General features: G+C 48.8%; 2 protein-coding genes across 2 annotated transcripts; one reads left to right on the top strand and one right to left on the bottom strand.

The window, feature by feature from the left end:
- Positions 1–2,782: 2,782 nt before the first annotated feature.
- GJA9 (gap junction protein alpha 9) lies at positions 2,783–4,315 on the bottom strand. Its single transcript, XM_036397155.1, has one exon. The coding sequence runs from the start codon at positions 4,313–4,315 to the stop codon at positions 2,798–2,800; it is 1,518 nt and encodes a 505-aa protein (XP_036253048.1). The 3' UTR covers positions 2,783–2,797.
- A 5,315-nt stretch (positions 4,316–9,630) lies between these two features.
- On the top strand, positions 9,631–15,452 carry NFKBID (NFKB inhibitor delta). Its single transcript, XM_036396987.2, has 12 exons — positions 9,631–9,698; positions 10,400–10,488; positions 10,570–10,603; positions 10,736–10,854; positions 11,266–11,450; positions 11,931–12,036; positions 12,686–12,832; positions 12,989–13,040; positions 13,511–13,668; positions 14,039–14,152; positions 14,445–14,609; positions 15,074–15,452. The coding sequence occupies exons 1-12, from the start codon at positions 9,683–9,685 to the stop codon at positions 15,131–15,133; spliced, it is 1,245 nt and encodes a 414-aa protein (XP_036252880.1). The 5' UTR covers positions 9,631–9,682; the 3' UTR covers positions 15,134–15,452.
- Positions 15,453–16,293: the final 841 nt, after the last annotated feature.

Genomic DNA, 16,293 nt, shown 5'->3' with positions numbered 1-16,293 from the left:
GCGGCCTCGCTCCCCTCAAGACACCCTCGCTCGCCCTCGGGGCGGCCTCGCTCCCCTCGGGGCTGCCTCGCCCCTTTTCGGGGCGGCCTCGCTCCCTCTCAGAGCGGCCTCGCCCCCTTTCGGGGCGGCCTCGTTCCCCTCGGGGCCTCGCCGTCGCGCTCGCCGGCCAAGGGGAAGCCGAGGCTGGCGCTGTGCCCCCTTTCTTGCGCGGCTCTGGCCCCCGTCCCGCTCTGCCCTGCTCTCCTGGCCGGGGACGGTTCCGGGGCTCCGCTCAGCAGCCTCCGGGGCTGTTCCGCCCGCTGGCCGCGACGCCGCCACACGCGGCCCCGGAGCTGCGAGCGGTGGCAGCAGCGATCGTCCGGCCGTGACCGGGCCCGAGCGTCTCCGAGCTGTCCTGAGGGTCGCTGGAGTTTTTCTGTTTTCCAATGTAAGCACTCTGGTTTGTGGTTTTAGAAATTCAAAGTGTCTGATTAATACATTTCAGTAGCTGCAGCTGACTGAAATCCCAGGAGAAAGTTGCAGCAAGCAGCAGCTGCAGAGGTGCCTACCCAAGAGGCTCTGAAATCTTCACGTCGAAAGTCTTTTGCCTTAGCCTGTAAAAAAAAAAAAAAGCAGTTATACCTGTTTATTTTTCTGAAAAGCGGTTTACAATCTATTTATTGTAGAAACGAAATAATAATAATTAAAAAAGACCAACCAAATGATCTTGCACATATGATGTTAGGGAGTTTTTACACTTTTTCTCCATGCTGCTCCGCAATGTTTTTATTTTTCGGTAGTTACTCTTCCTTTGACAAAGTGCTGTGATGAAACAGAATGTTTAACTCCTGTCCAGACATTTAAAAAGTTCATAAAATTCCTCTCACAGCAGCAGAAAAATTGTTTTTTAACTTGTCTTGAACAATAAAAATACAAATGTCATATCCCATAGGTGAACATCTAAATGCTGACTTTGTATTATTTAGACAGCAGGAACAGAGTGCATTAAATACGAGGCTTTTTATTATGGAGAGATTAAATGCAAAACAAGCATTAGCAGTTATTGCCCACAGAATTTTATGCATCAAGAAATGCAAGAATCAAAGCCACAGCAGCAGCATTAACTTGCCTAAGTCACATTATGCAGTAATGTACATTCCAGTATATTACAAAACCTTAAATTTTACAGTGTAAACACAATTATGTAGGGCTGTATTTATGTATACAGATAGAAGTGAAAAGGATACTTGCTGGAGAGAAATCTACAGGGAATAGTTTAAATAATTCCAGTGTGTATTTCTTACCTGGATGGCACCAAATTAATGTTGCTGCTACAAGCAAAAAAACCTTTTAGGTTTTCTGGCTCCTCTTTTGCCAGTATTGTACAGTGTTCAGTCAATCTGAAACATGGCTGTCTGTTAAGCATAATGACAGTGCCCTTTAAGAATTGAATCATGCTGTAACATCATTATCCTATATCTCACAAATCATTTTTTTCAGTACATGAACAGTATGTCAAATCTGCTAATAAAAAATACACACAAATACTCATGCATTCCAGGTGGAACCACCTCACCAAGTATTTACAGTGTTTCAGAGCTATGCAACTCAAATAAATGTATTTCACACATAGAAAGCTTGATTACAAATGTACCATAGTGTTTTGTTCATCTTTGCCTCCTTTATTATTTCAAGATGTTTCATGGAACTTCCTTTACACCATGTGGACCAGAACAGCAAGTGGATAAATGTCCCAATGTTTTGTAATTCCTATAAAAAGCATAAACACAAATGCTCCTCCTAAACAGGTAGAAGCTTTATTTGATTTGAAAGTTTATCAGAATTCAGGGGAAAGACAAACAGAAAAGAAGTAGTTTTATTGTTTGATAAACCTTTTATCAATGTCTTTTGACATTGTGACTGAAATCAGGAAGGTACTACCATATTTACTTTTTTTGGTTCTCATTTTTTGGCTTTGGGTTTTGATTTTTTTTCTGTTTTTCATAGTAAGCCTTCTGGTTTGTGAAATTTAAAATGTCTGATTAGTAAATTTCAGTAACTTGTTTTCTGATTTTGCTATCTTATTAGTGCTATGAAAATTGTCAAAAATAAAGCTCACAACACGTCTGTAATTCATGATGCTTTAAAAAAATCAGTGGTGTATTGAATTCTGATAGTATGCTATAAGAAATACACTTTGATTTTTCTGCTGAGGAAGTCAGTGGTGATAACACTGAAAAAAAGTGTACCATGGAGCCAAAGAATTCATTATCTGTTTTGTAAATGCTTTTTCTCTTTGTATTTACAACAGTTTGAACAGTGGAATAAGTTTACCATTCTGCTTTTGGTCAGCCACCAAGTGTCTGTTTTAATTCTCAGACTGATTAGGCAGAGCCATGTTTACCAATACGTTCTTCTGAGAATTTGATTTGATTTACTGGTAAATTTGATTTACTGGTCTTTGTAAAAAATATCATTAGACTGCAAACTTTGTCTTCTACTTTTATTCAGTTTAAATAGTATCAGCTGTGATTTTATGCCTTTTTCCTAATATGTGCATTAGGAGGATGTATTTTTTCCTTTTTAGCTGGAGTGTAGAAGTTTATACACTAAGTCTATGCCACAATTTCATTACAAAGGAAGTAAAGAAACTATTTAAAATTACTTAGCTACTATTCAAAGAGTTACACAAATTTTCTACCTATGTAAAGAGCTGGTTAAAGTTGAATTATTTAGCTACACTTACACAGGTCTGGGTTGTGTCTGTGTGCAGGGATTATCCCAGCATTGGTTAGTGCAGCTAATGAGTTCACCCGTGTTATATTTGAAGATCAGTGGGGGCACGCCGGCTGCTGGCATTACTTGACAGTGACTGTTGCCTAGACAGAGAGAAAAGCTTAGGACTGTTCCAGTTTCTGCTTTGTGTAGATTCTGAGCTCACCACCCCCACAGAATCAGAAGTGTCTGCTCGGCTGGAATTTTTTCCATCAGCGTTGTAAGGAATTTGGGCTTTGTTTGCACTGAAACTGCTTTGTCTTCTGTCACTGTTCATTGGAAGAGAAATTGTTGGTGCTCCTGTGCCCTCAAGCACTGCCTGTCGTCTGTCACTGGTCCCAGGCTGCAGTGAAGTTTGAGATGGCATCTCAGCAAAGCTTCTCAAGTACATGTTTGCCCCAGGATCTGCATTCTGAGTATCAACATGCAAATGTTTCTTTTCGGTCTCTTCTTGTGCATTATGTGTCTCAGTCCAAAGCTCACCAAGGAAGCCTTCGTTATTATTTGTGCTAGCATTTTGAGTCTGATTGTCCAAAGCATTTGTAGCTGGCCTCTTCTTTGGAGATTTCTTTTCCTGATTACAATGGGTGTAATTGCTGCTGCTTTCTGTACGGTTATTTGGCACAGACTGAAACACAGAAGGAGAATTTAAAACTGGGTAGAGCATAGTGTCAGTTTGCTTTTCCATCAGAAAGGTGTAACTGCTAAGAGCACAAGGCAGTGTTTTCTGAGGGGTGGTGGGTATTCCCAAAGAAGAGTGTGGTATCACAGAGTATTTCTTAGATTTGTTTATGTAGAAATTCTCAGAGTCGTCTTTGGTTCTATTCTGCTCACAGAGTCCCATTTTAATTTTTCGGAATCCTAAGTGGATAATTTCTAGAATATTTAAAAGCAAGGATACAGTTGCTATTGATTGCATAAATAAAATAAACACTGTCTTTTCTGTTGGCCTAGATACAAAGCAGTCAACTGTGTTTGGACACGGGTCTCTCTGACATTTATAAAGGGGATCTAAGTGAAAACCATAAAGGAGATACTGCCCAATCATAAAGCCAACTTCCACTGCAGATCTTGTGAAAATATGTATCACATAAGTGCAGAGCAAAGAGCCTCTCAGGGGTGCTTTGTTCAGCTTTCTTTGGTCCAGCTGCCGCAGCTCTCTCTCCAGTCTTTTACGATTTTCAGTCATTTCTAATTCAGTGCTTTCAAGTTCCACCCTTACCTGAGCTTTCTTTTTTTGCCTTTCTTTTTCCAAGGCTCTTAGTCTGTATAAGGCATGACCCATATACACCAAGGAAGGGGAAGACACAAAAATAACTTGCAAGACCCAGTATCTTATGAGAGAGATGGGAAAGGCCTCATCATAGCACACATTTCTGCAACCAGGCTGCTCAGTATTGCATATAAATTCTGATTGTTCATCATTCCAAACATCCTCGGTTGCCACTCCAAGGACAAGCATTCGAAATATGAAGAGGATTGTTAGCCAAATCTTTCCAATAATAGTGGAATGAATGTGGACCTCCTCTAAAATGCCTCCAAGGAAATTCCAGTCTCCCATGGTTATTCTGCCATATTAACACTAAAATGCAATGAGAGAAACAAGTATCAAACATTGTAAAACTTGCATTCCTTCCTTAATATGTTATGAAAAAACAACACTGGGAAAATGATCATATCTCACATTGTAACCATGGGAACATGACCAACTGCTCATTGATAATTAGGTATTATTTTCTTTCACCTAGGAGAAGGAGAACTGCATCATCTGCCTGTGCCTGCTTCATTATTATTATTATTTATAATTAACATCCTGATAAGCACATCACTACAAGATATTAAACACCCTCAGTCTGCACCAGATCAGTAGAAACTTGAGTGCCTGACCTGTAGCAGGATTAAAAGAGCATTATGTGATCCATTTGAACATCATCCAGTAACACTGTGAGAGCAGTACATTTATATTTAGGTCACTTATCCAGGTACAGGAATATTTGCTTGCCCTCATTTTTGGATGTTCCAAGCCCCATGTCACAGCTGTAATTATGGCAGTCCAATTACTGTTTCAGAGAGAAAATTGGTTATATAAAGGAGCTCAAGAGAGAATAAATCATCTCATGGAAATGTCAATATTAATTAAAAAGACATGTTCAAGGATATCATTTTGTGCAGACATTTGCTTTTTGTTTATGGATGTCAACAATAAAGAAATAGAATTGCTGTAATTGGTTCACTTCCTCTGATCAATGATACCTGCATTTGAAATAGTGACTAGAGTGCCTAACTGCCAAGCATTACTATTTTTGGCCACAACTCTTTGAAAAATAAATTATTTCCACAAAAATTCTTTACCAGCATCTTCCTAAATGGCTGTCATCTGAATAGAGATAAACTGGTAACATATGTGTATAATTGTACCTCTCACCTTTCTTTCATACGTTTGTTTCTCCATTAACAGAATACTACATTGTGGTCAAAAGTTTAAATTCCTTTTCAATATTTATCTTATTGTATACATACACAATTGTAACACAATTTTTCATATGTGTGGGGACAAGCTAAACACTTGTAGCTAAACACCTTTTCATTGTATGTACAGCACAATTCAATAGAATAGTATCTTACTTTGGTATTTTTTAGGACAAAAGTGCTCTAGCATAGCATTTTCTCTTCAAATGGATTAATCTTCACCATATAAAACAGGAGTGCTAACAAGTCAACAAAAACTGGAGTGCTATGGTTGCAATATTGATGCCATAGAGGAATCTTTATGTTAAGCCTTCTAAACATGAAAATACTTTTGCAAATCAGTAGACAAATAGGCAAGTTAAACATTTAAAGAGAAACAAATTAAAAATAAATGGTAAATTAAAAATAAAACATACCTTTCTTTACAAAAATACGTAAAACTAAACATCTGCGGCGTCCAATAACAAATTACAACCCCTGCCATCTTCCATCTATGTGAGTAAATTGACACATGATAAGCAGTTTCTTTTGCTACAGTAGCAAATAGAGTGTGAGCTTTGCCCATGGAATTTATATTTGCTGGGGCTGAAGGGAGGAGAAAATCGATCTCTTGTTCAATCTACTAATGCTCCAAGCATAATTTAACTATGAACAGTAAATATTCTCACTTTTAAAAAGCTAGAAATAGAAATTCTGCAGCTTTAAGTTGAGATTATCTTCTCTCTTGCCTCAATAGCACCTTTAAGTTTTAGGAACAGTCTCAGCCTCATACAAATAACACAGAATAAAACAGAACTTTCAGACCATGTTTTAGTTTACATATCTCCCTCGCAGCAGACATTCAGCTTGCCTGTGCAGAAGAAGGTGAACACTCCCAAACACTCTCATTGTAAGTTCCTGCAGACAGTCTCTTCTCCTGCTCTAGCCAAGCACCACAACCCTGACATTAAAACATCAGTGGATGCACTTTTGGCCACTCCAGGCTCACTCCCTGCTCCCAGACAGCATCTCCTGTATTCTGTGATTCTGCACTTCTCATTTATCCTCCTGAGACCATATTACTTGTCATGCTGACATCTTTAAAAGACTCCTGAACTTGACAATGGTTTTGCTCTATTTTCCCATCCATATCATTCAGTATTTCTTTATGGGAGCAAATCATTATAATTCCTGTCTTAAATGTCAGACATACTAAAGATGTCGTTCTTCTTGATAGTGATCCTTACTCACAGCCTATAAAAGCTGACCAGGTGACACAAGTTCCATCTTTAATCTAGACCTTAAGCCACCCATCTGCATTACCTCAGCAGGAAAAACTGGGAGAACAGGCTGAACTATTTTCTGTTATAAAAGAGTCACAAACTGTCTGGTCTCAAAGAACATTTTGGGTACTGATGGTAAGCTGAGAAAACCCTTTCAAACACTCTAAACATTAAGAAATGTTGGGCAGGGGGGAGGGAAAAATACCTTATTTTACAAAAGGAGAAAAAAAGAAATACATATGTCTATTTTGTGTACAAAACTGTTTTCTGGAGCCAGCATTAGCAGTGCAGTGGCAAGGGCACAGCCTCATTAGGCATGCCTGGTATTAATGTGCAGGTCCACTGCTAGGACCAATGCATATCCAGCACTATAATGTTCTTCTAGGTGATCCTCATCAGCACTCTGCAAAAGTGTAGTTCTGATTCAAATGTCCTGTAAAGGATGAACAAGCTTCCTCTGCTGAGAACTCTAAAAAGCTAATCATTATCTTTTAATTTTGGTGCTGAAGATCAGTCGATAGGTCACGTCCAATTTCACACTTGACAGCTTGCCTGAAAGTACTCAGTCATTGTGGCAAGCTAGCAGTCTCCAGCCAGCCATCTCTGTGAAGTACTTAAAGCAGGATTTGAAACATGTGTCTTCTCTTGAGTACCCCAAGTAGGTCTCTAAATATTGTCTATTATTAATAAAACCCTCTAACTCTGCTGAAGTGGTGCACAGACACACACACACACACACAACCTGCCAGCTCGTGCAGAGATGATGAAGATTTGTTTGAAAAGCTGAAGTGTTTGGTGAGACTGAGCTGCCATGGCTGGAGATTTAGTTGCTCTGTAAAACCTAAATATTAAAAGAAGAACATGTAACAATCCCCAGTGTTCCAGGATGCATTATCTCTTTTAAAATGCTACTACAGTTAAATGACAACTTGACAACTCACAAGGGAAAATAAATTCAAGTGCCAACAATCATTTTATAGTGTTGATGCTGCTTTTTACCTTAGTTCAGACAGCTTGCAACTCTGACTATTTACATAAACTGTTTATAACAACATCCAGAAATTAGTAATTTAATGTTGTATGGAGAGGCTATTAATTATTCTTCCAGGTCTAGAAGCTACCTCACTGGCTTTTTATTCACTGCAAAACATTCTCTAAATTTTTATAACTGTATTGATTTTTCTTAGCTTAGGGTCAAACGTCACGGTAATCCTCCAATCATGGAAATAGTCTCTGAAGATCAAGGCCTTTTCATTTCTATACATCAATCAATAATGTGCACTTTATGTGTACAATTGATTTTTATTTTCTCCTGTTATCTGTCTGACCCACAATGGACAGCTGGATGAGCAGAGGCACAAACATCAGTGATGTGTCCTACACGTTTTCAGGCTAACACGAACTCACTCTCACAGTTTTCTTTCAGTAGTGAAAGAGGACCACAAATTATAAACTGCAACAATGAGAAATTTGGACAACTGAACTACTCAATGTTGTCTTTAGGATCACCAGATTCAGCAGTACTGGGTTTGAAGGCAGACCAGAGATCACCACATGAAGATTGAAGCACATACTCTCCAAATTAGTGTATTTTCTGTGCTGCCTTAGAGATTCAGTTTTTATTGCTAAGATACACATGCAAATCAGTAGGTATGTTATAGATTCACTCTTTATTGCTAAGATACACATGCAAATCAGTAGGTGCACATTTATATTTTCACTTTCACAAGCAAAATTTCTGAAGGTGCCCTGGCCTATATCAGAAAGTGTAAGGGTTTTTTTCACAGTTTCTGTCTTTATCTTAGTTCACTCTTGATAGTGTTTAATTCATTCCTCTCTTAGTTCCTTAACTTTAAACACTTGTATTTTCTGTATACTTTTATATAGCTCGCTGTCTATTTTCCTCTCTTAATCCATTGTCTGTAAAATTTTGTTTATACACATACACTGGTACTGTAGCTTTCTGTGCCTGCTTTTAGTTCTCTCCTGACCTTGCTTCTCTTTGTATTTTCAAGTTTCCATGTGTACTTTATAAGGTTTCCTCTCTATTTGTTTTCTTCTTTCCTGCCTGTTCTGTATCCATCTGCTGGGCTCAGGGTCAGTGTCTGTGGCTGGGGCCAGAGGAAGGGAGATGGGATTACCTGGGAGCTGCAGTTGTACTCAGGAGGTACAAGGGAGCCAAGGATTAAGAGAGGCTGCAGGAAGGGATGGGCTGGGACAGCAAATGTGCAGCCACTGAGACTGGGGTGTATAAACCACAGCCTTTGGTCAGGGTGCTTTGCTGTTCCTCCAGCTGTTCCAGCTCTTTGGGCAGGTGTGTTCTGGCATTTAGAGAATGGAGCTGCCTGTCTGAGTAAGGCTTCAGGACCTGTGTAATAGGAAGTACACTTGTGACACACCCCCCCCCAGTCAGGAACCTGGAGGGAACCTCCCTGCTGTGTGACATCCCCCACAATCAATCCACCAGCCTTGGTGGCCTCAGGAGTCTTCATGGTCTCAGTGGGTCCCATGGTTTCCTGGAGTTGGGGGTCCCATGTGTCAGAAGCTCCCACCAAAATCAGGCTGAGCCCCCCCCATCCTAAATACCACCCCCAAATGGGTCAGAAGCCTCCCTCAGATGGGGCAGAGATGCCCCCAAATGGGTAAGACACACCCCACAGCCCCCAAGTGGGGGGTATGGAGGAGAGCAGTGACATCCTGCAAATTGTGGCTGGGGGGACAGCCCTGGTCCCTCCCCCAGTCAAGGCACCAGCCCTGGTGTCTCCACAGTCTTCATGGTCTTCGTGGGTCTCGTGATCTTCTGGGGTTGGGGAGCCAGAGCCCCCTCATAGAAAGGGGAAGAGAGTCCCCCAAGTGGGGCAAAGACCCACACAAAATGATGGGGGCTGAGAGGGACCCTAGACTGTCGCCCCAAATCACTGCTGATGACGCCAAAAGGGAACAACCCAGGACCTGTGACCCATCGCAACACCCCCTCAGAGGACCCCGGCCCCGGGGTGACTCCGGCACCTTCACCCATCCTCTGGGTGCCCTGGGCCCCCCCGAAGCTCCGCCCCCCCGCTTTGTCACCCGTCGCAACAGTGACAGCGTTGGCGTTTTGGTGGCGTTTCCCTCCGGGGCGGGGTTTCCTCGCCCAAGTCCCCCCAAAACGGTCCCCGCGCCCGCCCCGGCCCCATTTGCCCCCGGATCCCGCGGGGATGCGGCCCCAGAGAGGTATGGGGGGATAAGTGGGTTGGGGGGTTCGGGGGCGGGGGGTGTCGCGGGCCCTTTCAGACCCGCTTTGAGGGGACGCTGGCCTTTTAAACGTTCTGGGACAGGGTGCTGGCTCTTTAAAACACCTGGGAGAGCGCGCTGGCCTTTTAGGACGCTCTTTTAGGGGACACTGGCCCTTTAAGAGCTGCTTTTGGGAGACACTGGCCCTTTAAGAGCTGCTTGTAGGAGACACTGGCCCTTTAAGCCTCGCTTTTAGGGGACACTGGCCCTTTAAGAGAGCCAAGAAGGGTCTGCCGACCCTTCAGGAGACCTGGGGGGGAGTAGGGGGGACACTGGCCTTGAAGGAGCGGGGGGACTCCCGGGGCCTCCCCGCTGGATTCTCCCCGCGGGGGAGGAGGGGGTTCCCCGGGGAGGAGGGCCGGGACGGCGGGGGCGGGCGGTGACGCATGGGAATCCCCGTGACGTCAGGACGGGGGGATTCCTGCCTCGCTGGGGGAGTGCCCAGGGCTTTGGGGGTCCCGGGGGGCCCGGTTATGACACGGCGGTTTGAGAGGTCTCGGGAGTTCAGAGGGGACCCCCGAAGAGGGTCTGGGTGAGACACGGGGATCTAGGGGACGCCTGGGCGCTTGGCGGGGTTTTAGGAGTTTTCAGGGTTCCCCGTCATCCCGGGGACCCCCGAACCCTCCCTTGCACACCCCCAGGTCCCCCCCGCGCCGCTCCGCCCCAGACGGTGAAGCAGCTGCTGAAGGAGCTACGGCAGCAGAAGAGCAGGGAAGGGGCGAGATCCCCGGTGGGTGACCCCCTCTCCCAGGTGACACCTCCCCCGGGGACACCTCCACTCTCCTCCCTGACCCCCTCGCTCTCCCCCCAGGTTTTGGCTCTGCCCTCCCCGCGCCCCTCGGACGGTGAGTGACCTGCGACCCCCCAGTTCCTCCCAGATCCCCCCACATCCCCTGTGCACTGTAAATATTCTCCATGCTTCCCCCATCCTTACGTCCCCCCTTCCCCTTCCCCCACATGACCGGGTGTCCCCTCAGGCGCTCCCTGGCCCGTTGTCCCCGCGGTGACTCCCGGCCTCTGCGCGGTCCCACATGTGTCCCATGGCAGCCCGGGGGGGGCCCACGGGGGAAGGGTCTCCGGTCCCAGGGCGTTTCAGGTGAGCTGGTTCGAGGGGACGGGGGAGAAATGGGGCGTGAACTGGGGGGTTCAAGGGGGGGCAGTGTGGTAAATGGGGGTCAATGGGGGAAAATGAGAGGGCAGTGGGGGGAGAATGGAGGGGAATGGGAGATGAAGGGAGGGAAATGGGGGGGACAAGGGGGCAGACAACTGGGAGGGGAATGGTGGGGCAATGCAGAGTTACATGGGGGAATGGGATGGTTAAGGGAGGCAATGGGAGGGAATGAAGGAAGCAATTGGGGACAGTGGAGGGGCAATGGGGGCGGCAATGGGGGGAGATGATGTAGATGGGGGCAATGGGGTGGCAAGGGGAGGAAAATGGTGGGGGGATCATTGGGGCAGGGGAAACTGGGACCAAGCCCCCCTCCACCTTGACTGCTGTCCCCCCAAGGCTGCTGCCATCCCTGGCCCTGCCTGGCCCCATCCCACAGTGCCGTGGGGAGAATTTGGGGCCTCCCTGCTGGGAAGGGAGATCCAAGACCCATATCCTGAACCCCAGGACCTGGCAGCCGCCCGCGCTGCACTGGGGGGCCAAGACCCCCGCGAGCTGCTGCGGCAGGACGAGGAGGGGGACACGTGAGTGAATGGGGGGCCATGGGAGGGCACTGGGGGGTATGGGGGCCATAACGGGGTACAGGGGTCAAGGGTTCCATGACGGGTCAATGGGCTAAATTGGAACAAATGGGGGGCGTCAATGGGGGGGCAGTTTGGGGGTCAGTGGTGTGAAGGACAGTCAGTGGGGCCCGTAGCAGTGCAATGGGAGGGCAATGGGGTGAGTGGGGTCAATGTGGTGTTCAGTGGGGGGCAATGGGATGAAGGGGGTCTGTGGGTGAGATCAGTGTGGGGTAAATAGGAGAGTCAATGTGGAGGTCAGCGGGGAGGCAATGGGGGAATCAGTGGGACAAGGCAGTGCTGGGAAGGCCCCAGGGGCAGTTGTGAGGCACTGGGAGGAGCTATGGGGTGACCAAGTCCTTTTGTGGGGTCTGTGTTCTGGGAGGAACGTGGCGGGTGGGTAGAGGGGCAAGGGGGTCCCCTGTAACCCCGCTCCATCCCCAGGCTGCTGCACGTGCTCTGTGCCGGGGGGCACTGGGCGCTCGCCCGGGCTGCGGCCGAGGCTCTGCGGGACCTGGGGGGACTTGAGGTGCGGGAGCACCTGGGCAAGGTGAGGGGGGGGCACGCCTGGGGCGCCTGAGGGGCATCTGGAGGAGATCAAGGTGCAGGAGCAGCTGGGCAAGCTGTGGGGGTAGGGGCAGGGAGGGGAAGCTCGAAGTGCAAGAGAAAGTTGAGGACATTGCTGGTAAAGAAGGGGTAATAAGTGGGTCTTACTGGGGCAACAAGGGGGTGATGGAGGTAAAAAGATGGGGTAATTAATAATGGGGAGGTAGTTAATTCTGGGATAATTAATCACAGTGTTCTGTTGCAGTCTAATAATACAGGGAGTGCTGGATAATAAAGGGGCAATTAATACTGGGGGGTAATAACGGGTGATTAGTGATGGTGTAATTAGACTACAATAAAGGGCAATGAAGGGGCAATCAATAACAAATCATTAATGAGGGGATGATCAAGGAATGAAAAGGTGGGGGGCAGAGCAGTTGCAGAATACCAGAGTGATAATTTGAGGGTTCAGGGGTGCTGGATGCCCCCCAACCAGCCCTGACTCCCCTAGATCTCACTGACCTTCCTTTTCTCCCTGCAAGAGCCCCCAGACCCCCTTTACCCCCGAGACATCTAATTCCCCCCAGGAGTGACTCACGTCCCCCCTGACCCCCTGTTCATTCTGTCCCTGACCCCCGCACTGATGTCCCCAGACTCCCCTGCTGGTGGCAGCAGCAGCTGCAGCCCCGGAGATTGTGCGGGACCTGCTTGTCCTGGGGGCCAATCCCGACGCCGCTGACCACGGGGGCCGCACGGCGCTGCACCTGGCTGCAGCCTACGGGCACCCTCAAATCCTCCAGGTGGGACCCCGACCCCATGGGGACCACAAAACCCTCCCAAAGGGGACCCCAGAGTGGGTCCAGAAGGGACACAGTTGTCCTGGGAGACCAGGGAACCGGCCTAGTGGGGTTCCTGGTATCCAGGGGGACCCCAGATCTTCCCCCTTGCCTTCCCAGGCCATGATGTCCTCGGGGGTTCCTGTCAACGTGGAGGCCAGAAATTTTGAGGGTCAGCAAATCTGAGGGGGGACAAGGGTGGTGGAGGGGCTTGGGGTGGACCCCTGGTTTTGGGGTGAGGGTGATTCTTGGGGAGTCCTTGTTTGGGTGGGACCGGGGAAGTTCAGTTGGTGGGTCCCCAGTGGGAGGGGGACTCAGGCGTCCCTGATTTGGGGTCTCTGACAAGTCCCTATTTCAGAGTGTCTTGGGAGAGTCCCACTTGAGGGGTACTTAATACAGAGGGGCTTGGGGGTCCCTGGTTTGAAGGGGACACTGGGGATCCCCATTTTTTGGTAGCTCTTGGTGGGATGCATCACTGTTTTGGGGGGATGGGGGATCTCCAGTTTGGGGGTCCTGGGTGATGGTGGGAGAGTCTCGGGGGTGTGTTTGTGCTTTGAGGGGGTCCCTAGGAGGATTCCCAATTCCAGAGGGGCCCTGTTTGGGGGAGGTGCCTTTCCTGAACCCCTCTTGGTTCCCCCCCAGGCCAGACCCCTCTGCACTGCGCTGTCCTGGCCCACAACGCCTCCCTGCAGGGAGGGCACAGCCCCACAGGGGGCTCTGGAGGGGGGTCCCCCACTCCCCAGGACCGATTCCGCTGTGTGGAGCTGCTCCTGCAGATGGGGGCAGACAGCAGCAGCCAGGTACAGACCCCCCCAAAGACTCCCAGGTACCCCACAACTCTCCAGGTGTCCCTCAGATCCCCGCACAGACCTCTGTGCCCCTCAAAGATGTCTGTGTCCCACCTCAAGGTCCCTGTGTGCTGGGCAGACCTGAGCTCCTGGCCTTTGGGGTCCTTTGGGGTCCCTTGGGGTACCTTGGGTTGGGGAGGGGTGTGAGACCCTCAAAGACACCTGTGTGCCCCCCAAAGACACCTGTGTGTCCCTTCAGGGTCCCCATGGGCTGGATAAACCTGTTCTCCCAGGCACTGGGATTTCTTGGGGTCCCTTTGAGGAGGTTGTAGGGGTGTGAGACCTGCTGTGGGACCCCCCCTGAGCCCTGTTTTGCCCCCAGGACACCAAAAGCAGCCTGACAGCGCTGCACCTGGCCGTGCGGGGAGGCAACCTTGCCCTGGCCCACCTGCTGCTGCGCCAGCCTGGCATGGCCCCCCGCCTCATCAACATCAAGGTTTGAGGGACTGGGGGAGCTCTGAGGGGGGCTCTGGGTTCTCTCTAGGGCCTTGTGGGGCACTTGGGACTGGAGGACCCCTGTGGGGCTCTTGGGGCTGATTGGAGGGGTCTGTGGAGCTCTTTGGGGTTCCTGTAGTGGCTTGCGGGGTGTGAAAGGGCTCTGGGAGGCTCAGAGGGATCAAAAGGGCACTGGGGGCTTTGGGGTGTCTGTGGAGAGTCTGGGGGGGCTGGAGGTATCAAGGGTCTCTGAGGTACCTCATGGGTACCCTGAGCCCCCTCACATCCCTCAGGCCCACGGGAACACGCCCCTGCACATGGCAGCAGCACTGCCTGGGACCCCCAGCCAGGAGCCCCTTGTGAGGCTGCTCCTGGCCTGGGGCGCCGACCCCAGCGCCCGCAACCTGGAGCACGACCTGCCCCAGAGCCTGCTGCCCCCGGGGGCCCCCGGAGACCAGGTGAGACCCCCAGATCACCCCCACAGCCAGCACCATCCCCAGCACCCCCCAGCACCCTAGATCACCCTCACAGCCAGCACCATCCCCAGCACCCCCCATCACCCCAGATCTGACCCCAGATCACCCCCACAGCCAGCACCATCCCCAGCACCCCCCATCACCCCAGATCTGACCCCAGATCACCTTCACACCCAGAACCCCACTGCACCCTAAAACTTCCTGTTGATGGGGGGAAATGCCTGGAAGTGCTCCTGGAACCCCAAAATCCCAGTTTGGCCTCAAAACCCTGCTGCTATGTCCAAAAGTTCTGCTGCTTTACCCCCAAATCCTGCTGCTTTACCCCCTCATTTTCACAAGCCCCGCAAACCTTGGGGTCCTGTCTCAGGATCACTGGGTGACATCCCCATATTCTGGGGTAGAACCCCGTGTTTTGGGGACCTCCCTGAGCCTTCCCTCTCCCACAGCTCCGCCTGCTCCTGAGGAGCCGCCGGGGGTCCCATCGCCCCCCCCACACCGCCGAGTGACGTCAGCGGGGCGGGGTCTCCCCGGTATCAGATGGGAGGACACCCCCATATTGGGGGATTTCCCCATGTTAACTTTTCCTGATTTCAATGAAATTGCCCCCAAATTTCTGTGAAATGAGTCTGAACCACATTGGTTTGGTGGGGGGAGGAGCACAGAGGGGGTCCAGCTCCCCCTTGCCCTCCCCCCCAGCCTCATTAATGGGGGCTGCTAATGAGGGGCGTCTCCTCTGTATTGGGGGATTTGGGTGGAGCATGCAAAATTGGAGGGGAAACCCAAAAACTGAGAGAATTCTGGAAATAAATAAAAACTTTCTTAAAATCTGAGTCTGTTTTTTCCCAGTGCCCTCAGTCTCTCCTCAGTCCCTCCCAGTGCATCCCAGTGACCACAGAAAAAGAAGGGGGTTCTGGAACAGAGGGCTTCAAATTGAGAAAACCTCCTTTTCTCTTCTTTTAAGGATTAAGTCATCAAAACCACCTCTCTGAGACTATTTTAAGGCTTTAAATTTAGGGGGTAAATGGTGGGAAGCATGAGGGGAAAAGAGCAGGAAACACAAGGGAGAAAGGGTGGGAAATGCAAAGGGAAGGAGGGTGGTAACCATGAGGGTGGGAAATGCAAAGGGAAGGAGGTGATAACCATGAGCCACTTGGGGTGACTCCCAGAGGTGCCCCCAAATGCTGAGGTTTTCCCCTCCCCGTGCCTAGAGGTGCTCTAGAGGAAGTGGTGAGGGGAGCATCCCTCAGAACCATCAAACACCTTCCGAGTCCCCTCACAGCCAGACCATCCCAGATCCCCAACCCACCTTCAAACCCTCCCAGCATCACCCCAAACCATTTTAGGCAGCTACAGCTCCTCTTTAGCACTCTCAAACCTCACCCAGCACCACTGAAAAGCCAACTGAGCTTACTAACACTCTATATGGAGCCCAGTGTTATACACTGATGTGTTGTCTTGATTTTTTAAGTTTTTCTAAGCTCTCTGATGTTTACATTCTTATAACAAACTTTTTCACACATTTTATGTAAATAACTTATTGGTTTGCATTCTTTTATAGAAGAACAAAAAATCTGATGAACTGCTGGTTTGTCCAGTGTCACTGTCACTTTTGAGAATCTATAAATGTTGGAGTCAAAAATTCAATATTCCCTTGTAAAAAACTGCG

Source organism: Molothrus ater, chromosome 24 (assembly GCF_012460135.2).
Source record: "Molothrus ater isolate BHLD 08-10-18 breed brown headed cowbird chromosome 24, BPBGC_Mater_1.1, whole genome shotgun sequence".
Taxonomy (NCBI): Eukaryota; Metazoa; Chordata; class Aves; order Passeriformes; family Icteridae; genus Molothrus; species Molothrus ater.
Note: the sequence above shows the minus strand (reverse complement) of the source record. Positions and strands in the feature narration are given on the sequence as shown.

Excerpts from the sequence above, each read along its gene's own strand:
- GJA9 (XM_036397155.1), bottom strand. The coding sequence starts at position 4,315 with ATGGGAGACTGGAATTTCCTTGGAGGCATTTTAGAGGAGGTCCACATT.
- NFKBID (XM_036396987.2), top strand. Across the intron at positions 10,604-10,735 it reads CTCCCCGCGCCCCTCGGACG|GCGCTCCCTGGCCCGTTGTC; the intron begins GTGAGTGACCTG and ends GTGTCCCCTCAG. Across the intron at positions 10,855-11,265 it reads CCGGTCCCAGGGCGTTTCAG|GCTGCTGCCATCCCTGGCCC; the intron begins GTGAGCTGGTTC and ends TGTCCCCCCAAG.